The sequence below is a fragment of the Natator depressus genome, chromosome 14, assembly GCF_965152275.1.
Source record: "Natator depressus isolate rNatDep1 chromosome 14, rNatDep2.hap1, whole genome shotgun sequence".
Taxonomy (NCBI): Eukaryota; Metazoa; Chordata; order Testudines; family Cheloniidae; genus Natator; species Natator depressus.
In genome coordinates, this window is record NC_134247.1 from 46,004,648 (window position 1) to 46,026,007 (window position 21,360).

Below are 21,360 nucleotides of genomic sequence, written 5' to 3' on the forward strand. Positions count from 1 at the left end.
GCAGCGCGACACCGACACACGGGATGGGGCTCCCACGGGCCACCCCACTGCTGGGACAATCCCGCAGTCTCCCGCTTCCCCCCCCCCAGCTGGAGACGCCCCCTCGACACACGAGGCCCGGCGCTGTGCCCCGGAGCCCCCCCCAACACCCCAGCATAGCCGGGAGGTGAACAGACACCCCACACACACACACACCCGGCCCCCACCAGCGACACCCCCCCAGAGTCAGCCGCACGCCCGGAGCGGCTGCTGGCTGCTCCCCGCCTGAGGGGGAACGTGGCAGACGTGGTGGGGGCCAAACACAGATGGCGCCTGCGAGGAGGAGACAGCAGACGTCTCAGACAGACAGACGGACGGACGGCGAATCCCAGCCAGGAGGGACGCACAGACACACACCGCCCCCGGGAGAGGAGCCCCAGATGGCAGGGGAGCCAAACCACAACAGACACACAACAGGCCTCGAGGCAAACAAGCTCAGAGACAGACACAGCCAGCCGTCAGGGGAGCAAGGACCCACAAGCATACACCAGCCACTAGGGGGCGGCAGACACACACACACACACACACACACACACACACCTGCCCAAGCTTCTCCCCAGATGTTTGTGCTGACCTATCTAATAAGAGCCCTGCCAGCTATCGTTGCCATCAGTAGGTTCCAGTGGTAACGCAGCGGCACCGTGACCCAAGGAGCTCTCAACTCCCCCGGGTGCTGGGCGACAGCACAGAAGGGCCCGTGGGAGGGACACGCTATTTTGGCCAGCGAAGGTTAGTTATGTCTGAGGAAACCATCAGGGGGCCTCGGGGATTGGCTACTACTGGCCTAGAATGGCTAGCACTGGCCCATAGCAGATTTCCAGGTAGCTAAGATAAAGGCACTTGGTTTTGTCGGACGGGAGGAGCCTCAGACCTGGGAGAGAAATTTGAGAGAGAGTCCGTGTGTCCATCTTTCCGGCTCCCTGTGTCCCCCCGGGCCACTGCCCTCCCCCATTAATCTCAGACCTTTCCTTGTGTTCATAACTGATGGAATCACAGGGCCGGGCTAAGAGGGGCTGCGGGTCGGGAGTGAGGGGCACCGGCAGGGCTGGGGGGGAGCCCAGGGCTGGGCTGGCGGGGGGCTGCAGGTCGGGAGTGAGGGGTACCGGCAGGGCTTGGGGGGACCCAGGGCCGGGCTGGCGGGGGGCTGCAGGTTGGGAGTGAGGGGCACCGGCAGGGCTGGGGGGGGGGCTGCGGGTCGGGAGTGAGGGGCACCGGCAGGGCTGGGGGGGACCCAGGGCTGGGCTGGCGGGGTGCCCCTCACTCCCGACCCGCAGCCCCTGCCCTCGCTGCCCAGCGCCCCCCCAGCGCCAGGCGCAGCCCCAGCCGGGGGCGGTGCCGGAGCAGGAGCAGCCAGGCCAGGGCCAGGCCCCCTCGGCCAGCAGCAGCCCCAGGCCCAGCAGCGCCAGCAGCCCCAGCCCCAGGGGCAGGAGGAGGAGCAGGGCCAGGAGCAGCCCCCCCAGCCCCATGGCGCCCGGCGGCCCCAGGAGGGGCAGGATGGGGCCCGACACCGGCTTGCCCCTGTCCTCGGCCCTGCGACTCCCGGCCCCAGAGCTCCCCTGGCCGGCTGCTGTCCGTGGGTCTGCCCCCCAGGCCGGCTCCGGGGTCCCCAGGAAAGCCCCCGGTCCGTCAATCCCAGCCCGAGGCCAGTTATGCCCTTTTTAAGGCCCCGGGGACCGAGTGGGCGGGGCCTGTGTGTGAGTGGGCGGGGCAGGGGGCGGGGCCTGCCTAGCCCCGCCTCCCGGGCAGACAATGCGCTGGGGCTGGCGCTGGCGGGGTGGCCGCTTCTGTGCTCGGTGGCGGGCGAGGCCGACGCGTCCCGGGGTCCCCCCCCCCCCGCGCTTGGCGCAGCCGGATCTCGGGGGGGTCGCTGGCAGGAAACCGCCCCCAGCCCGTGGCGCGGCAGCCCCGGGTCCTTTTGGGGCGCCCCCCGGGGAGAGAGACCCCCCAACCCAGCGGCCCCCCGGATTCCGCTGGGCGGGGCGCAGGGAAGTAAGAGCGCATGGGGGGGGCTGGATTTTGGGGGGGAGGTTTGGAGAGGGGGCTGGAGCGACGGGCTGAGGGGACCCTGGAGCGGGGTTGGGTTATTTGGGGGGAGAGGATTGAGTCTTTGGGAGGTGCGGGGGGGGGGGGGAGGAGAAGGGCGCTGGGCGGGGCGGGGGGGTCTGGGTTAAGGGTGGAGCCCTGGGGGTCGGTATGGGGGGGGTGTCTGTGTGGTGGAGGATGGGGGGGGCTGTAGGGAGGACCTGGCGGGGCGGGGGGAGTTGAGAGGCGGCCGATCTATGGGGCGGGCTGGGGTGGCTTCAGGGGCGCTGAGATGGGGGCGCTGAGGGAGGGTGGGTTGGCGGACAGAGGGGCGGGGTTGGGGGGCAGAGTTACTGGGGTGCTCTGGCCCAAAGAAGGGGGGCTGGGGCATCGTCTGCGGTTTGGAGGAGACCTTTCAGGGGGTTGTGGGGTGACCGGGTGGGTGGGGGTGCTGTGAAAGCTGGGGCTCCCTACCGGGGAACAGCCGTTATGGGGTGCTGTTTAGGGAGGGCTGAGATGAGCGGGGATACTGGGGGGGCTGAGATTGTGGGGTGACCCTCAGGCAGCGGGCGGAGCTGGGAACGGCTGGGGGGGTGTTGCAGTATTTGGGGGTGATCCAGAGGCGGTAGCTGGGTTGTTTGGAGACCGAGGGAGGGTACTGGGTGGGGCACAGAGGGTCTAGGGCTTAGAGCAGGGGAGCTGGGAGCCCGGACTCCTGGGTTCTCTCCCCGGCTCTGGGTGGGGGCTGGGCTCTGCTGTGCTGGGTGGGAGCAGGGGGGGCTGGGAGCCCGGACTCCTGCGTTCTCTCCCCGGCTCTGGGTGGGGGCTGGCAGCCCGGACTCCTGGGTTCTCTCTCCGGCTCTGGGTGGGAGCTGGGCTCTGCTGTGCTGGGTGGGAGCAGGGCGGGCCCGGACTCCTGGGTTCTCTCCCTGGGTGTGGCGGGTCGGAGCAGGGAAGTTGAGGAAGGAGAAGCGCGCCCCCGCCCCCCTCCCAGTGGAAGCAGCCAGATTGATTATTTATGGTCCTAGGGGACAAATCCGCCCAAAAAACCCAACCTGGTCGCTGCTTTGCCGGAGGGGGGGGACCTGGAGCAACTGCCCGGAGGAGGGATCCGAAGGCCTCGGAGCTGGGCTGGGTCAGTCTGGGGAGAAAAGGGGGGAACCCCTGCCCCAGATTTCCCTGGTGTGAAAATCTGCGTGGAGGGGGGGTGTTATTCCTTCGCTCCCTGGGCTGTTCCAAGCCTGTTTTCTCTGCTGGGGGGGGGGGGGTTCATCTGCCCTGTGTCGGGGGTGTCCCTCGGTCTGACTGGGGGGGGGGCCTGGAAGTTTTTGTTGTCTCAGGTTGCAGCTGGGTGAAAGCAGATTGGGTTTGTGGGTGGGTGTGTTGTGTTTGGGGGGGGGCAGTGGTGGCCCCGGGGTGTGGGCTTCTGGGTGTGGTGTGTGCGCGTCTCTCTCTCTTCCCTGGGTTGTGTGCGTGGAGGTCTTGTGAGTTGCGGGGGGGGGGGGGGCGCGTGTGGCTGGCAGGGTGTGTGTGTGTCTCGCTGTGGGTTCGGCTGTCTCAAGTGGTACGTCTCTCTCCGGGGATGTGTGTGTGTGTCTCGGGGGTGTGTGTGTGTGTCTAAGATTGTCTCGGGTTGTTTGTTTCTGTGTGTGTGTGTGTGTGTGTGAGAGAGGTTGTGTCTCTCGGGGGTGTAACAGGTAACAGGAACCAGCTGTTGCATATTTTCGGCCTGAGCGAATCTGGGCCCGGCCCCTGCCTGGCTCCCCAGGCCCTGGGTGGGGGTGAGGGGGGATCGGGCCGGGGGCACCCGAGAGGCAGCCGGGGCGATCGAGTGGGGCGGGGGGGGGGATCGGGCCGGGGGCACCCGAGAGGCGGCTGGGGCGATCGGGTGGGGGAGGAACGGGGCCATTGACAGGGTCCCGCCCCCTCCAAGTCCCGGGCTGTACACAGGGCGCACTTGACAATTAGTGTCCTGTCTACTGATTATTAATTAAGGCTGGTCTCACAGGAGCATCTGAAACCCCAATCGAGATGGGGGGGCCCCCATTGTGCCAGGTGCTGCACAGACCCCCCCCCACCCATGGACATTGAGGTCCCTGTTATGCTGGACACCACCCAGACCCGCCCTCCCACATTGGGCATCATGCTGTCCCCCCCCCCCCCCCGGGCTCCCCTCGCCCGTCACACTGGGCGCTGCACGGACACACAAGGAGGGGCAATTCCTGCCCCCACCGAGACCACAATTTGCATTAGAACCCAGGAGTCCTGGCTCCCAGCCTCCCCCACCCCCTGCTCTAGCCGCTAGCCCCCACTCCCCTCCCAGAGCCAGGGAAGGAACCCACGAGTCCAGGCTCCCTTCCCCTTCCTTTTCCTCCCCACCCCCACCTCCGGACTCCTGAGTTCTCTTTCCAGCTGGACACGGGCCCCATTGTGTGTTGGCCGCACAAACAAGTCACAGCCAGTCCCTGTCCTGAAGATAAGACAGACCGAGGGTGGGGGGAGAAACAGAGACTCAGGGACAGGAGTGATTTGCAGAAGGGCCTGGAATAGAACCCAGCCCCCCCTGCTCTAACCACTAGGCCTCCCCTCCCCGAGCTGGGGAGAGAACCCAGGAGTCCAGGCTCCCAGCCCCCCCTGCTCTAACCCACCAGCCCCCACTCCCCTCCCAGGGCCAGGCAGAGAACCCAGGAGTCCTGGCTCCCATCACCCCCCTGCTCTAACCACTTGACCCCCACTCCCGTCCAAGGGCCGGGGTGAGAACCCAGGATACTACTGAGATCCTCGCTCTGGGCTCAAAGCTCTCATGGGGCGAGAGTCCCGCAGGGCATTTGGGGTGTGAGTTACCGGGGCGGGGGGGGGAGGAGTAGCATTGTGGGGACTGGTGGCAGATAGAGATTTTGGGGCACAGGGCAGATAGTTTGTGTGGCTTCCAAGGAGATGAGTTTTGGGGGTCCCTGTTAGTATGGGACTGACTCTGGGGGCAGATCGTTGGGTTGCACAGAATTCAGGCTGATTTGTATGGCTCTTTGTCATGGACAGTTTGGGGAGACAGATTTTTAGGGTGACTTTGAGCACCGTTTGGGGGGTCCCATTCATGAGGGACAGAACTCAGAGCAGATCTTTGGGGTACGACTTGGTGGAGGGGGTGTATTTCCGAGTTTAATGGGGACAGAGTTGGGGGACAGAACTCAGGGTGAATGTTAAGGCAGCAGATTTGGGGATGGCCTTAGTGGGGGACAGGACTCAGGGTGGATCTCTGGGGTGACATTCATTGGGACAGATTTGGGGGCCCGTGTGCAAGGCAGGGAACATGAGGTGACTGAAGAAAACAGATGTGTGTAGCCTGCATTCTTGAGGGACCGAATTCAGACTGACTTTGGAGGGGCCGGGTTTCGGGGAGACAAACCCCCGGGTGGTTTTCGAGCGGATGGATGGAGCCGAGAAAACAGAACTGACCCTAACTGCGTGCGTCTCTCGCTTTCTTCTCAGAAGTCTCGTTTGTGTGGACGCAATAAATAGGGTTTTTTTTCCCTCCCCAAATTCCTGGAAGGGGGGAGGGAATTTTTATTTTTATACCGCCTGGAGTGAGCGAGATCTAAGGAGAGGCAAAGAATTTCCCCTGGATTCGGGGACTCTGGGATGAAGGTTGCTTGAGCAGAGGACTTGATAGAACCCAGGTGTCCTGACTCCCAGCCCCCTCCTCCCCTCCCCCAGCTCGGGATTTGATCAGCAGATTGGCAGTCGGACAAGGCAGAATTTAACCGAGGAAGAAACCGCATCGATCTGGTGTTGGAGGAAGCGAATCGGTTCCAAAGGGAAGCTGACAGACCCATGTGGAACCCAGAAGGAAGTTAACGGGGTGACTGGCTCTAGGAAGAAATGGATCAACGTGGCGCCGAGGGGGGGCGCTGATCCGAGGCTTGGGTGCCGAGGCTGATTGAAGGGCGATTGCTTGCTTGGGTCGTTAAAGCTAACGAGAGATCGATCGGCCCACTGTCCCGGGGTAATGGATCAGCTGCTGGGAGAAGCAGTCCCCAGGGGAAATTGATTGGCCGGTGGCCACGGCTCGGGAAGATCTGGGGCTGGAGACTCTCTCGATCAGATAACTGGGGCTTGCTGGGAAGCAGAACCCATTGGCGGAGGGATGCCCCCCGGGCGATATTGACCGGAAGATGAATGGAATTGATCAGCTGAGGGGGGAGTTGGTGTCCTGGGCCTAAAATTGATCAGAGGAAACTGAGTCATTGACTGGGAAACTGACCAGTGCCAGGGAGAAGGGGTGCTCCGGGGAGGCTTGGCCAGTTGGGTGATTTGCCCGGGGATCCATTGAAATGGATCAGAAACGCTGCTCCGAGGGAAACTGACTTTGGTGGCTGATCGGGACTCGTTGGTTGGCCGGTGAGAGGGGAAACCCGCCAGCCGACCGGGGACCCGAGCCGGGAGGTGATCGAGCCGAGTTTCTCTTGCCCTCTGCGGGGGTCGATCGGTCTCTGCGCCTGGTGTGGAAATTGCCCCGATTGGGGCAGGGGCGATACCGACCGCAGGGCTCCCAGCCATGGCTGGTCCCTCCTCCTTCGGCAGATACACCCACGCCATCGTCCGCAGCGTCCCGGACTCGCTGGGCGCCTGGCCCGCCGGGGACGGGGCGGGCCCGGCAGAGCCGGTGGACCTGGCCAAGGCACACCGGCAGTACGGGGTCTACACCGGGATCCTGCGGCAGAAGCTGGGGCTGCAGGTGATCGAGCTGGCGGCGGACGAAGGGCTGCCCCTCTCCGTGCTGGTGGAGGACGCGGCCGTGATCCAGGGCGACACGGCGCTCGTCACCCGGCCCTGGGAGCCGGCGCGGCGGGGAGAGGTAACCAGGGCGCCTGGGGTCCTTCCCCGGCTCTGGGAGGGGAGTGGGGGCTAGTGGTTAGAGCAGGGGGGCTGGGAGCCAGGACTCCTGGGTTCCTTCCCTGGCCCTGGGAGGGGAGCAGGGTCTAGCAGTGCCAGTGCTCCCTTCGTTAAGCCATCAATTATTGTAGCGGGGGGGGGGGCGGAGGCTAATTCACCATCTGCTTCCTCCAGGGTGGCCCTCGGCCAAGCCCCCTCCCCGTCCCACCCCCAGGAGAGTTTGTCGCCTGACCCTAGTTGCCGTGGCAACTGCTCATCCCAGCATGACCTCATCGGTGATGCAAAACCTCCCATAGCCTCTGGAGACCTTTGGGAAACCACCCCCAACACACACCCCCCCGCACCCCCCTGCGCCAGCCAGTCCCCGCCCTGGGGCAGGGGGGAGCCGGCACCCCCTAGAGGGGACAGGCCCCTGCCCCATTCCCTGCCCCCCTGAGCCAGCCAGTCCCCGCCCTGGGGCCGGGTGGGAGCCGGCGCCCCCTAGAGGGGACAGGCCTCTGCCCCATTCCCTGCCCCCCTGAGCCAGCCAGTCCCCGCCCTGGGGCTGGATGGGAGCCGGCGCCCCCTAGAGGGGACAGGCCCCTGCCCCATTCCCCGCCCCCCTGAGCCAGCCAGTCCCCGCCCTGGGGCTGGATGGGAGCCGGCGCCCCTTACATTTTGATCCTGATGAGCCGCTCTTACGCTGGGATCTGGGTGGACCTTGTTGGCTGAAGACTAACGACCCCTTACCAGAAACACAGGGTGTGGGGAGGGGCGGGGGGAGCTCCTGGCTACTGCAGTCCTGGCCTCTCCCAGCAGGGGGCGCTGTGGGGAGCGGGGCGGCGAGGAGGGGGGGTGGGCTCCTGGCTACTCCAGCCCTGGGCTCTGTTCCCTGAATTCCCGGCCGGATAAAGCCCGGCTCAGCTCTGGCTATTTTAGGAGACGCCCCAGGGAGTTTTCTCCAAACAGCTGCTGATGCCTTGGTCCAGACCCAGGGCTTTCCTGGCACGTTTCCCCCCCACGCTTTGTGGCCCCGTCTCTTGGGTCCCCCCCCCCACTCTGGGGCACAGCTGGCCAGCCCCCCGTCCGGCACTGGCTGAGCGAGTCGCTTCCGAGCTAGGGGGGGAGATGGGACAGGACGCTTTGAATCGGGCCGGCCCCGCGATCTCTGCTAACCCAGCTTCCCCAAGTTTGAGGGGTGCCCTGGAATGTGATGCGGTTGCGCCCCCCGGTGGCAATAATGTGCAACGCACCTGGATGGGCGGCCGAGGACTCGAGGACCAATGTTTCCCTTTAGCTCCTCCCAGCGGACGAGGCAGCGAGCTGGCGAAATATCCCGGCGTTGGCTGGAGCGGCTCCTAGTCCGTGGGATGGCTGGAGCTCATTTTCCCTGAGTCATCTAGAGGGGACAGGCCCCGTGCCCCATTCCCTGCCCTCCGAGCCAAGCAGTCCCCTGCCTTGGGGCCAGATCTGAGCCGGCGCCCCCTAGAGGTTAAGGGCCCCGTGCCCCATTCCCGGCCCCCCTGAGCCAGCCTGTCCCTGCCCTGGGACTGGATAGGAGCCGGTGCCCCCTTGAGGGGGAAAAAACCCCATGTCCCGTTTCCCACCCTCCTGAGCCAGCCCGTGTTGCTGAACCTTGCTGGGTAGTAGCAACTCTGGAGCTCGTGAGCTGAATGCCACGGGATGAGGGCACACATGGGCGGGGTAGGTTGGGGACGTGGAAGAGGGGATGTTGGCACTCGTTTCTGAAGCCCCACAATCTCTTCCTGGTGTTGGGTGTAGGCCGCTGAAGCCTGCCTAGAAGTAGTGAAGTTTGAGGCCTAGGTTGGGAGCCGTGGGGCCGGGTCAATGGGCCTGCGTCATTGGGGCTGGTTGGGTAGGGCGAGCATGTCCACTGGGGTCACCGGGGAGGGGGTGTTGGCAGCCATTTCTGGACCCTCACAATCTCTTCTTGATGTTGGGTGTAGGCCGCTGAAGCCTGCCTCATAGTAGCAGTGCCAGAGGCCTGGATTGGGAGCCATTGGATGGGGTCAAAGAGCACATGTTGGCAGGGTTGGTTGGGGAGGACAAGGGTTTCAACTGGGGGGTGCCAGCAACGGGGTGTTGGTGGCCATTTTGGAACCCTCACAATCTCTCTCTCCTTGGGTGTAGGCCTGAAGCCTGCCTGGTAGTTAGTCTCATGGGGTTGCTAAGGGATGGGCCAGTGGAATGGGGAAGTGTAGGGGAATCCCCTGAAAGAGTTAATCTCTGTTGTTGGGGGTGGGGTGGGGGGCCCGATCCAGATCATCAGCATTAAGAAGATCCTGGAGGAGCTGAAGATGCGGGTGGTGGAGGTGACGGATGACGGGGCCACCTTGGATGGCAGTGACGTGCTCTTCACAGGTGAGCGCCCCACCCCTGGCAACGGGAGGGCAAGTAGCCATGGCTTGTACCCTGGGTGTGAATCAGCAGGGGGTGATGTGGCGCAAACTGCCTTCTATTCCCAGAGCAGGGGATAGAACCCAGGAGTCCTGGCTCCCTTCTCTCCCTCGCCCGCCCATCCCCGCTTCATTCGAAGGGCATTGATCAATTCCTGACTGCACTGGGAGGTTGGTTTTGGGGGGAGGGGGACTGATGGTGCATGGGGAGGTGGGGCTGGTGGGGTAGCAAATGGCTCATCCGAGGGGCCAGCTCCAGCTTGGGAGTACCTGAGTGAAGCCAAAGCAATGGGAGCTAATTTGGCCATGGCATCTCGAGGGTTAATGAGTCTTGTCCCACCCGTTCCTGTCTCCTTACAGGTCGAGAGTTCTTTGTGGGCATCTCCAAATGGACCAATCATAGAGGGGCGGAGATGGTGGCGGATGCTTTTCGGGTGAGCTGGTATTTTTGCAGGGTCAGGGAGAGAACCCAGGAGTCCTGGCTCCCACCCCGCAACTCTCCCTTTTCCCAGGGCTGCGGGGTGGGACTGAGGGGCACTGGCAGAGCTGGGATCCATGCATGGTTTTTTTCTCTCCCTTCCCCGTGTACCAGGATTTTGCTGTCTCTACTGTCCCTGTGGCGGGCTCCTCCCATCTGAAGAGTTTCTGTAGCATGGCTGGGCCGGACACAGTGGCCATCGGAAGCAGTGAGGCTGCCAAGAAAGCCATGAGGGTAACAGGGCCTATCCTGGGCTGGCTGAGCCCAGGGGGGCTGAGGTGTGGTGGTAGAGGTGGGACACCAGGCTGGGTGGGCTCAAGGGGTTGAGCTGTGGTGGCAGCGGTGGGATACTGGGCTGGGTGGGCTCAGGGGGCTGAGCTGTGGTGGCAGTGGTAGGATACCAGGCCGGGTGGGCCCAGGGCACTGATCTGAGGACTGCGTGGAGGAGGGGGGACACCAGGCCCTGCTCTCACCCCCATTGGCCCCACCCCCAGACCATGGAGCAGCTGACCGATCACCACTACGACACGCTGACGGTGCCAGACGACCCCGCTGGGAACTGCGTCTACGTGCGGCTGGGGCCCAAGGGCAGCGCCCTGCTACACCGCAGCCCCGAGGAGTTCCCCAACAGCCTGCAGGTGAGGGGGCGGGGTGGGGGCGGAGCTGTATGGCTGCTGGGGGCGGGGCTAAAGGCTTTGTTGAATGGAGGGTTCATGGGCACGCCTTAAGGCCCTGCTGGGGGTGGATGGGGGTGGTTTGGGGTCCCTGGGCGGGACTTAAGGATCAGTGGGGGTTGGATGGGGTTGGGGTTGGGCTTAGGCCTGTAGTGAGGGTGGGGGCAGAGTGCCAGGGCGTGTTGCTTGTGGGGGTGGGGTCAGGGGCGGAGTTTGCAGCTGCAGGCTGGGAGGGGGCGGGGCTTTGAGAACAGGGGCTTTCTTGGACAGGGCTCAGGGTTGGACTGGGTGGGGTTCACGGGGGAGGGGAGATGGGTCTGGGGCAAGACTTGAGGTGGGTGGGGGCGTGGCATGTGGCTTTAGGGGCGGGGCTAGGAGTGAGTGGGAGCAGGGCATGGGGGTTTGGGATAGGAGTGGGCAGGGGAATTTGTGACTGGGTCCTGGGGACAAGGTTAGGAGTGGCTGAGGCAGGGCATGGGGGATCTGGAGACCTGGGGGCGGAGTTTGGGATAGGAGGGCGGGGCATGTGCAACTGGGGGTGGGGCATAGGGGATCAGTGATGTGGAGTGAATGGGGGCAGGGCTTGGCCATCTGGAGGCGGGGTTTAGGGTAGGAGGGCGGGACTAGGAGTGGGTGGGGCTGTCGATGGAAAGGACGTGGCATAGAAATGGCTTCTCCTTACCCACAATGCTTTGCACCCCCCATACTGACCCTTGTCTCTCCCCACAGCCCTTCCAGAAGCTGTCCGACCTCACCCTGATCCCCGCCGCCTGCGGCGAGGTGGCCAAGCTGGGGGGGGCCCTCAGCTCCTGCTCCCTTCTCATCAACAAGAAGCTCGACCGCTAGTGCCTCCAGCCCCCCCACCAGCTACATGGGGGAGCCCTCTGACCCCCCATCCTCCCTGTATGCCCCACATCTTACCCAGCCCACGCCCTGCACCCGCTAACCTCAGGGTGCCCCTCAACTCACTGCCCCCTATCTGGGAAGTGGCATTCACCCTTCCCCTGCATTGCCCCCTCACCTGCCTGGAAAGTGGGGTTCCCCTGATCCCCCAAAAGCCTAGCCTCAGGCACAGCCTTGGGGAATATTTGGAACCTCCCACATCATGTGTTGTGGATCCTGAAAATAATGGGGTCCTGCCTTCTTGGGAAGTGGAGAGCAGGGGGGCTGGGTACCCCATTAGCAGGAGAGGGTGGAAGGCCCATTAGGTGGGGCCCCCCAAAGTGTTGGGGAACCCTTTGTTCCTTCTCGGGGAGGGGAAACAGTGGGTGGGACCCATCTATACTTAGTGGGTGGCCTGGGGAGGGAGGGGTTAGAGCCCACCCTCATATGGGGCTTGGGGAACCCAGCTATGTCCTGCTAGGATAGTGGAAGGTTTGGGGGACCCTGATTTATCATGCCACCATGGGGAGGGGGTTTGAGGGACACCAGTATGTTATACCACACTATGGGGACCCCAATATTGAAGCCACGGCGCTGGAGGACCTCGGATACCTGAGATCCCTGAATTAGGGGAGACCTTTCACTGTGGTTAGGATCTTCCAGCCCACTGCTGCCTCCCCGCCCCCCCCAGCCATTCATCCACTAATCTATGGTGCTGGTGTTTTGGGGGTTAGCCCTCTTACCCCCGGAGACACAACTCGCTCCCCACTGCCACACCCCTATAGTACAACCCCTTCCCCCGTTGGCTGTAGTGACTGTGGGTCCGTGGGACTGATCATTGGTGGGAGCGCTGGGATACCAGGCTGGATAAGTCTGCTGTGGGGCTGGTGGGGATCCCAGACCTTTAGCTATGTAAGGGTGACTGCCCCCACCCCCAAGACAGGGGTGCCTTGTGTGTGTGTGTTAGAGTAGTTAGGGGGGCTCCTAGGAGCCCCCTGTGATGTGGAGTAGGAGCGCCCCCTAGGGCAGAGCTAGGGTGTTTAGCTTCTCACTGCCTCTGAGATCCATGACACAATAAAGAATTGAACCAATTTAGACCCCTCAGAGTGGTGTCTCAATTGGGGGGGACCCGTACCCCACTGCCCCTGAGCCACCCAGTCCCCCCCACCACGCAGCCAGCATCCCCTAGAGGGGAAATCTCTCACTTCAATTTCAGTTCTCTCCACTGGACCCAGTTTCAGTTTGGGGAGCAGGGGGATGCACTAAACGTGACCCCCTCCAAGAGCAGCCGCTGCGATCCATAAATAGATTTAGTGTCACCCAAATAAATAAGAGTTTAATTCAGTTAAAATTATTTTCCCTCTTAAATATTCCAGTCCGCTTTGGCGTATTGAATACAAAAACGCCCCGTTTCTGGTCATTCTGTCCCCGCTCCCAGCGGGATAATCGGACGCCCGAAAAGCCCAGAGCTGCGTGGCGTGTTGCTGCGGCAGTCGCGTTCAATGTGACTTTTTGTAGGGTCTACAAAAATAAGAGCTGGTGAACAAGCTCCCCAGGGACAGCTGTGCAGCTGGTCTCTGAGGTGTGGGGGGAATTTTGAGCACGGGAGGTGAGCTCCATACTGTTGGGGGGCTTTGTGTTTATGGGAGTCTGTGGGGGGGGGGATCACCCCATAGCTGACCCTCTCTGTGTGAGGGAGACCTTAAGTGGGGGCCACCGGCTCATCCACCATCTCCCTCTGCTGTCAGAACAGCTGCCAAGATGGCTGCCACAACAGCCCCCCTCCATCTTTCACGGTCAGCCATCTTGGATGATGCTTAAGGGTCTCCCTCCACCTTCGTCTCTTCCACGATGGCTGCCCCGAGGGCTCACCCTCCATCATTGGTGGCCACCGTCCCGGGCTAAGCTTTCAGAAGAGGCAGAACCCGGTCGTGGGCGGCCATCGCGGGAGAGACGTCAGGGTCTTCTGGTCTTGAAACCCTCCTCCGCAGCGGTTACCACCCGGGGTCAACCTCCATTTTTGGTGGCCAGCTTCTGAGGTGAAGCCATCGGAGGGGAAGTGTGGTGTTGGGGGGGCCCTCTTGGGCGAAGGCGTGGCGGGGGGAGAGGCGGTGCGGGCGGACAGCTTGGAAGATGCCAACCCCGGAGTCTAAGCTGCCGGCAATGTCTCGAGGCCCGAGCGAGGCCCGGGCCCGTGGGCTGCAGGGCCAACTGCCCCGCCCTAGAGGCTGGCGTTGATCAGGGCCTCGAAGGCTAAGGTGTCCTCCTGGATGTAGGTGGCTTCCGGGGCGTGGAGCCGGCAGAGGGGGAAGAATTCGGGGAGGCCGCTGGCTATGTTGTACTTGCTCACGGGCCGCTGGAAGGAAGAGGAGGCATCCGTCGTCTGGAAAGAGCTCGAGATGTGCCGCTCGCCGGCTTGATCCAGGAGCGTGAAGGTGACCTGGGGAGCAGATTGAAAGGGTTAACGGTCGTTAGCGGTCCAGCCGGGCCCCGGGGGCCGGATGGGAGCCGGCGCCCCCTAGAGGGGACAGGCCCCGCGCCCCTCTCACCTTGTGACGGAAAGGCCATTTGAGCCGGAAATCGTATTCGCCCCTCATCAGCACCAAGAAGAGGGAGATGTGCGTCCCGGCCCCGGTGCCGTCCCCGTTGAGGTAAACCTTGAGGCAGAGTTTGTAGCCGTAGCGGCTGGTGTAAAAGGCTGATGGAGGCAGAGAGAGAGAGAGAGAGATGACTGATATCTGCCTCTCCTGCCTACAAACACGTGTGCCTGTGGAACTCCCTGCCCCATGATATTACCATACCAAGCTATTTCACAGGAGACAATTGCCTGATGAAGTGCGTGATGGGGGAATTTCTGCTTCCCTCCCCCGTGTTCCACTAAGCGCACTGACCTGGGGCCACTGTTAACCTGTGGGACTCCAGGCCCCATGACGCTGTTGTGCCGAGGGCTACTCCAGGCAGACTGACACATCACGGGGGATTTATTACTTCCCACCACTGTTGCCTGGTTGTCTGCCGTAGAGCTAATTACTTTCAATAGCCTTCATCTGTGGAACTACCTGCCACTAGATTTCACCATGCCCAAAGTGTTCTGGGGGATAATGCCTGTTGAGGTGCACTCTGGGGGATTTAGGCTATACTCTGCCCGCTGTTAACCTCTGGAACTCCCCACAACAGGATATCATTGTGCTGAGGATAGTCCAGTTGTGGGGCTTTGCTGTCTGGTGAGGAGCATTATAGGGTCACAGACCTCAACATTGCCATCTGGTCTTGGTGTTTTGCCTGCAGGACTGTCTGCTACTGGATATTTACGTATCTAAAATATCCCCAGGAGGCATGTTGCCTCCGTAGAGAGCATTGCGGGGGATTTCTGAACATCCTCCGCTGTTTTCCTTGACGTAGGCTGGTGTTAAACTGCGGAACTCCCTGCTGCTGGATATTAGCACAGCCAGGATATCCTCCAGGGTGATGCATCCCTGTTGAGGTGCATTATGGGGGATTTTCTGCCTCTTGCACTGACCCACAGCCGGTGTTGGGCTGGGGAACTCTCTGCCACATGGTATTGCTGTGGCCAAGGTGTGGTGAATGCTGGGGGATTTTCCTCTGCTTCCTGGCGATGGCACTCACGGGGGGAGTTGACGGCAGGTATCTGTCTGGACAGGGCTTGCTGCAACTTTCGCCCCACGTCAGGGACCCTCCAGAGAAAGTGCCCATCATAGGAGGTCTGCTCCAGGGCCTGGACCTGGGCCCCCAGGCTGCTGATCATCACGTCCTTAACGGCCAGGAGCGAGTCCTGCTGGGCCACCTGGAGGGAAGGAGACGGAGAAGTTGGCGGGAGTTGATGTGTGGGGTCAAGTCGGTGCCTGGGACGTTCATGGGAGGGCGCGATAGACCACAAGGGAGGAGATATGACAACGAGGCTAAGGTCATGGGTCATGCGTCAAACAGGAGGTCATGGGTCAAGGTTCAGGCTTCATGGGCCCATGCTGAACCATGGGGGAGCTGGTGAAAGGTGGAAGCCAATAGGGGGCGTCGTAGGTCAACTCTGAAAGGTCTTGTTGACTTTTGGATCCTGGATCGAATGGGAGGGGTCAGAGGTCAAAGGTGAGAGCATGTGGGCCAACCATGGGTCCAATGCGAGGGGTGAAAGGTGAGAACTCACAGATCACCATGAAGTCACAGGTCAACTCTGAAAGCTCTTAGGGCAACCATGGGACCAACGTGAGGGGTGAGAGGTCAAAGTCGAGAGCACTGGGGTCAGAGGTCAACCGTGAAAGTTCTTGGCTAAACCCTGGGGCTGAAGCTGAGGGCTCACGACTCAAAAGTCAAATCCTTGGGCCAAGCCAGGGTCATAGGTCAACTCTGGGAGCAGGGGCCAAATGGGAGAGGTCAGAGGTCTACAGTGAGCGGGCGAGGGGTGTTCTGCTCCCCCCCAGCTGTGGGGTGAGCGCCGACCTTTTCCTCCAGGTACAGGATGCGGGCCATAGCTTCCCCCAGGACGCTGGCCGAGCCCCTGTCGGCTGAGCCCCTGGCCCCGTCGCGCCGGCCCATCTCCCGGCTCAGCACCGTCACGATGTTCTGCAAGGTCTTCTGCTGGGCCTCCACCTCGCTCAGCCGCTGGTCCAGCCGCCCCCGGGCCGCCTCCGCCCCCTGCACCGCCTCCAGCAGGAGGCGCTGGTGGGACGGGGCCGGCAGGGACTCGGCCTCCTCCACCTTCCCATGGTGCACCTGCTAGGAGCAAGAGGAGAGAGCTGAGCCCATGGGCCCCCCAGTACCGCTGTGGGGCCAGCCCTGCCCACCCGGGGAGAACGCCCCCTGCTGAGCCTCCCGCCCGCTCCCTGCCCCACAGCGCCCCTGGAAATACTAGTCCCCAAGCCTCCATCCGCCTGGTGCTTTGATGGGGGGACTAGATCTTGCCCAAGCATGAGCGCCACGGACTTACCCGCACGTGGCAGCTCAGGGCACCATACGGCCAAGAAACCAGCTCCTCCGGGGACAGGGGGCGGTGGGTGTCCTAGGGGAGGCCAAGCCCCGGGGGGCGCAAATGGTTAGAAGGGCTCCAAGGTGCCCCCCAGAGGGGACAGGCCCCTGCCCCATTCCCCGCCCCCCCCGAGCCAGCCAGTCCCCGCCCTGGGGCTGGATGGGAGCCGGCAGGGGAGAGCGCCCCCTGCTGCCCCCCACAGTGCAGTACCTCCTGCTGCCCCCCTGCAGCCCAATGGCCCCTGGTGCCTTCTGCCCTGCCTCCCAGCCCCCCGCTCCCCCTAGAGGGGACAGACCCCTCACTCATTCCCTACCCCCCGGCCTGGGTCTGGCCCATTCCCCACCCCCCTGAGCCAGCCAGTCCCTGCCCTGGGGCCGGGTGGGAGCCGGCGCCCCCTAGAGGGGACAGGCCACTGCCCCATTCCCCGCCCCCTGAGCCAGCCAGTCCCCACCCTGGGGCCGGGTGGGAGCCGGTGCCCCCTAGAGGGGACAGGCCCCTGCCCCATTCCCCGCCCCCTGAGCCAGCCAGTCCCCGCCTGGGGCTGCATGAGAGCCGGCGCCCCCTAGAGGGGACAGGCCCCTGCCCCTTTCCCCGCCTCCCTGAGCCAGCCAGTCCCTGCCCTGGGGCTGGATGGGAGCCGGCGCCCCCTAGAGGGGACAGGCCCCTGCCCCATTCCCTACTCCCCGTCCTGGGGCTGGCCCATTCCCCGCCCCCCTGAGCCAGCCAGTCCCCACCCTGGGGCGGGGTGGGAGCCGGTGCCCCCTAGAGGGGACAGGCCCCTGCCCCATTCCCCGCCCCCTGAGCCAGCCAGTCCCCGCCTGGGGCTGCATGGGAGCCGGCGCCCCCTAGAGGGGACAGGCCCCTGCCCCATTCCCTACCCCCCGTCCTGGGGCTGGCCCATTCCCCGCCCCCCTGAGCCAGCCAGTCCCTGCCCTGGGGCCTGGTGGGAGCCGGCGCCCCCTAGAGGGGACAGGCCCCTGCCCCATTCCCTGCCCCCTGAGCCAGGCTGGGGAGGCGGGGCACGGCACGGCTGGGGTTTAATTTGGAATCGTGCCCCCCCCAGATGCACGTACCCGGTCCAGGTCGTTGAGCAGCTGCTTTCCCTGGTCCTCCAGACACTGGAGACAGGCCCGGCCCCCGGCCCTGCAAAGCCCAGAAGGGAAAAGGTGCCAGGGTATTAGCAGGGGAGAGCGCCCCCTGCTGCCCCCTGCAGTGCAGTACCCCCTGCTGCCCCCCTGCAGCCCAATGCCCTCTGGTGCCTCCTGCCCCGCTCCCCACAGCCCCCCACTCCCCCTGCTGCCCCCCTGCAGCCCAATGCTCTCTGGTGCCTCCTGCCCTGCTCCCCACAGCCCCCCACTCCCTCTGCTGCCCCCCACAGTGCAGTACCCCCTGCTGCCCCCCTGCAGCCACATGCCTTCTCGTGCCTTCTGCCCTGCCCCCCAGCCCCCCGCTCCCCCTGCTGTCCCCCTGCAGCCCTGTGCCCTCTGGTGGCTCCTGCCCCGCTCCCCACAGCCCCCTGCTCCCCCTGCTGCCCCCCTGCAGCCCAATGCCCTCTGGTGCCTCCTGCCCTGCTCCCCACAGCCCCCCACTCCCCCTGCTGCCCCCCACAGTGCAGTACCCCCTGCTGCCCCCCTGCAGCCACATGCCTTCTCGTGCCTTCTGCCCTGCCCCCCAGCCCCCCGCTCCCCCTGCTGTCCCCCTGCAGCCCTGTGCCCTCTGGTGGCTCCTGCCCCGCTCCCCACAGCCCCCCCGCTCCCCCTGCTGCCTTCTGCCCTGCTCCCCGGCGCCCCCTGCTGCCCCCACGCCGTCCCTGCCCCCCGGCGCCCCCTACCGGCTGGAGCCCTGCTCGCACTCTTTGCAGCAGCGGTGCCCGCAGTCCATCCTGCGCCCCTGCTCCGCGAGCTGCAGCTGGCACCAGTCGCAGCGGGATCCCCCCTCGGAGGGTCCGGGCGCCCCCCCGGGGGACCCCTCCGGCTGCCCCTGCTGGGCGGGGCTGGGAGCCAGGATGGGCTTGGTGCTGCCCCAGGGGCTGACGACTAGGAAACTCATCTCAGCGGGGGAGGGGATGCCTGCGGGGAGAAAGAGCCGGAAGGGAAGGGGTCAACCGGCGCTGATTGGCTGAGAGCCGGGGCTCCCGCCCTCCGTCCCCCGTTCAGAGCGATTGGCTGAGAGGCAGTGGTCTATCCCATTCCCTGCGCGCTGATTGGCCGGGGGCGGAGGTTTATCCCACTCCCGGAGCTGACTGGCCGTTCCCATTCCCCAGGCTCTGATTGGCTCACAGACGACGGCGCTTCCCATTTCACTCAGACCCTCCTCCGCGCTCTGATTGGCGGGGACGTTTCCCGGCCGCTCCTTCGGCCCACGAGGCCCGAGTCCCCCCGGGGGATTCCCCAGCGGCCGCGGCCGTTCCCGGAGAGACCCGCGGGGATCCCCCGCCCCGCCCCGCGCCGGGCCCGGCACGCCCCGCCCCACAGCGCCCCCCCACCAGCCCCACAGACCCCACCCTGACCCCCCTACACCCCGCAGCCAGCCCCGCAGACCCCCCTACGCCCCCCATCCATCCCCCGCCCCACAGCGCCCCCTGCGCCCCCCACCCAGCCCCCACCCTGACCCCCCGCCCCACAGAGCCCCCTGCGCCCCCCCAACCAGCCCCCGCCCCCCACCAGCCCCACAGACCCCCCTACACCCCCCAACCAGCCCCACAGACCCCACCAGCCCCCACCCTGACCCCCCGCCCCACAGAGCCCCCTACACCCCCCAACCAGCCCCCGCCCCCCACCAGTCCCCTACACCCCTCATCCGTCCCCCGCCCCACAGATCCCCCCCTGCCCCCCGTCTCACAGATCCGCCTACACCCCCCATCAGTCCCCCCGCCCCCACCAGCCCCACAGATCCCCGTACACCCCCCATCAGTCCCACCACCAGCCCTACAGACCCCCCCATCCGTCCCCATCCCCCCAACCAGCCCCACAGATCCCCCTGCACTCCCCCATCAGTCCCCATCCCCCAACCAGCCCCACAGATCCCCCCATCAGTCCCCCGCCCCACAGACCCACAGATCCCCCCCACCCTCAGCCGTCCCCCCGCCCCCCACCAGCCCCACAGACCCCCCCACCCTCACTCCCCGCCCCACAGACCCCGCATCCGTCCTCATCCCCCCAACCAGCCCCACAGATCCCCCATCCGTCTCCCATCCCCCCAACCAGCCCCACAGATCCCCCATCAGTCCCCCCACCCCCAACCAGCCCCACAGATCCCCCCACCCTCACCCCCCGCCCCACAGACCCCCCCATCCGTCCCCATCCCCCCAACCAGCCCCACAGATTCCCTACAGACTCCCCATCCGTCTCCCATCCCCCCAACCAGCCCCACATATCCCCCTACAGACCCCCCCATCCGTCTCCCATCCCCCCACCCTCACCCCCCGCTCCACAGACCCCCCATCCGTCCCCATCCCCCCAACCAGCCCCACAGATCCCCCATCAGTCCCCCCTCCCCCAACCAGCCCCACAGACCCCCCTACAGACCCCCCATCAGTCTCCCATCGCCCCAACCAGCCCCACAGATCCTCCTACAGACCCCCCCATCCGTCTCCCATCCCCCCACCCTCACCCCCCACTCCACAGACCCCCCCATCAGTCCCCCCTCCCCCCAATCAGCCCCACAGACCCCCCTACAGACCCCCATCAGTCTCCCATCGCCCCAACCAGCCCCACAGATCCTCCTACAGACCCCCCCATCCGTCTCCCATCCCCCCACCCTCACCCCCCACTCCACAGACCCCCCCATCAGTCCCCCCTCCCCCCAATCAGCCCCACAGACCCCCCTACAGACCCCCATCAGTCTCCCATCGCCCCAACCAGCCCCACAGATCCTCCTACAGACCCCCCCATCCGTCTCCCATCCCCCCAACCAGCCCCACAGATTCCCCCACCCTCACCCCCCGCTCCACAGACCCCCCCATCCGTCCCCATCCCCCCAACCAGCCCCATATAGAACCCCCATCTGTCCCCATTCTCCCACCCCCACCCTGCCTCAACCAGCCCCACAGATCCCCCCACCCTCACCCCCCGCCCCACAGACACCCCATCCATCCCCCAGCCAGCCCCACAGACCCCCGCCCCACAGAACCCCCCCGACCCCCTGCACCCGCCGCCCGCCCATGCCCCGTGCCGGGGGTCGCTCACCGCCCGATCCAGCCCGTCCGTGTGTCTGTCTGGCTGCGCCCCGCGCCGGCCGGGGACCCCCCCGCGGGCCCCGCCCCCCGTGACGTGCCGGCCCCGCCGCGGAAATTTCCTCCCCCGCCCCCGCCGCAGGGAATCTCCAGTGACGTCACCGGGAGCCTCTTGGACACGGGGACCCCCCCCCGGGACATGCCCCCTCCCCCAGCGGGGAAAGGAGCTGGGGGGGGCGTGTGTGAGTATGTAAATGTGTGTGTGTCCCTGCAGGCTCTGTGTGTGCGTGAGTGTGTAAATGTGTGTGTGTCCCTGGCGAGTGTGTGTGAGTGTGTAACTGTGTGTGTCCCTGCTGGGGGTGTGTGTGTGTGTAACTGTGTGTGTGTCCCTGCCGGCTCTGTGTGTGTGTAACTGTGTGTGTGTGTGTCCCTGCCGGGTGTGTGTATGTGAGTGTGTAACAGTGTGTGTGTGTAACTGTGTGTGTGTCCCAGCTGTGTGTGAGTGTGTAACTGTGTGTGTGTGTGTGTGTGTGTGTCCCTGCTGGGGGGGGTGTGTGTGTCCCTGCTGGCTCTGTGTGTGTGTGTGCGGGGAGGGTTAATTTCTCACAAGCAGCCCCACATTGCCTGGTCTCTGGGATCGGTGTGGGGAAGGGATAAACAGCCCAGGCCCTAGGGCTGCCCTGAGGCAACGGGGCAGGCCTGACCACCCAGGGAGATCCCCCCTGCTGCCCCCCGCAGCCCAGCGCCCCCTGCTGTCCCCCACAGCCCAGCGCCCCCTGCTGAGCCCCTGCCCCCCACGGCGCTGGAGTGAAAGGGTTACA

The 21,360-nt window shown here is 64.8% G+C and overlaps 2 protein-coding genes across 5 annotated transcripts; one reads left to right on the forward strand and one right to left on the reverse strand.

The window, feature by feature from the left end:
- The first annotated feature begins 1,866 nt into the window (after window positions 1-1,866).
- DDAH2 (DDAH family member 2, ADMA-independent) lies at window positions 1,867-12,479 on the forward strand. Its single transcript, XM_074972183.1, has 7 exons — window positions 1,867-2,028; window positions 5,551-6,916; window positions 9,216-9,315; window positions 9,711-9,784; window positions 9,943-10,062; window positions 10,323-10,466; window positions 11,232-12,479. Exons 2-7 carry the CDS (start codon window positions 6,617-6,619, stop codon window positions 11,346-11,348), a joined length of 855 nt encoding a protein of 284 aa, XP_074828284.1. The 5' UTR covers window positions 1,867-2,028; window positions 5,551-6,616; the 3' UTR covers window positions 11,349-12,479.
- A 140-nt stretch (window positions 12,480-12,619) lies between these two features.
- LOC141999055 (TNF receptor-associated factor 1-like) lies at window positions 12,620-20,604 on the reverse strand. 4 transcript variants are annotated; one of them, XM_074972180.1, is made up of 8 exons: window positions 20,553-20,604; window positions 18,197-18,434; window positions 17,439-17,508; window positions 16,327-16,398; window positions 15,840-16,112; window positions 15,012-15,189; window positions 13,934-14,082; window positions 12,620-13,824 (listed from the first exon to the last, which is right to left on the reverse strand). In XM_074972180.1, the coding sequence occupies exons 2-8, from the start codon at window positions 18,412-18,414 to the stop codon at window positions 13,606-13,608; spliced, it is 1,179 nt and encodes a 392-aa protein (XP_074828281.1). In that variant the 5' UTR covers window positions 18,415-18,434; window positions 20,553-20,604; the 3' UTR covers window positions 12,620-13,605. The 4 variants fall into 4 exon arrangements, with proteins under 4 accessions (XP_074828281.1, XP_074828280.1, XP_074828282.1 ...); XM_074972179.1 differs by having other exon boundaries at window positions 15,840-16,115; XM_074972181.1 differs by lacking the exon at window positions 16,327-16,398 and having other exon boundaries at window positions 15,840-16,115.
- Window positions 20,605-21,360: the final 756 nt, after the last annotated feature.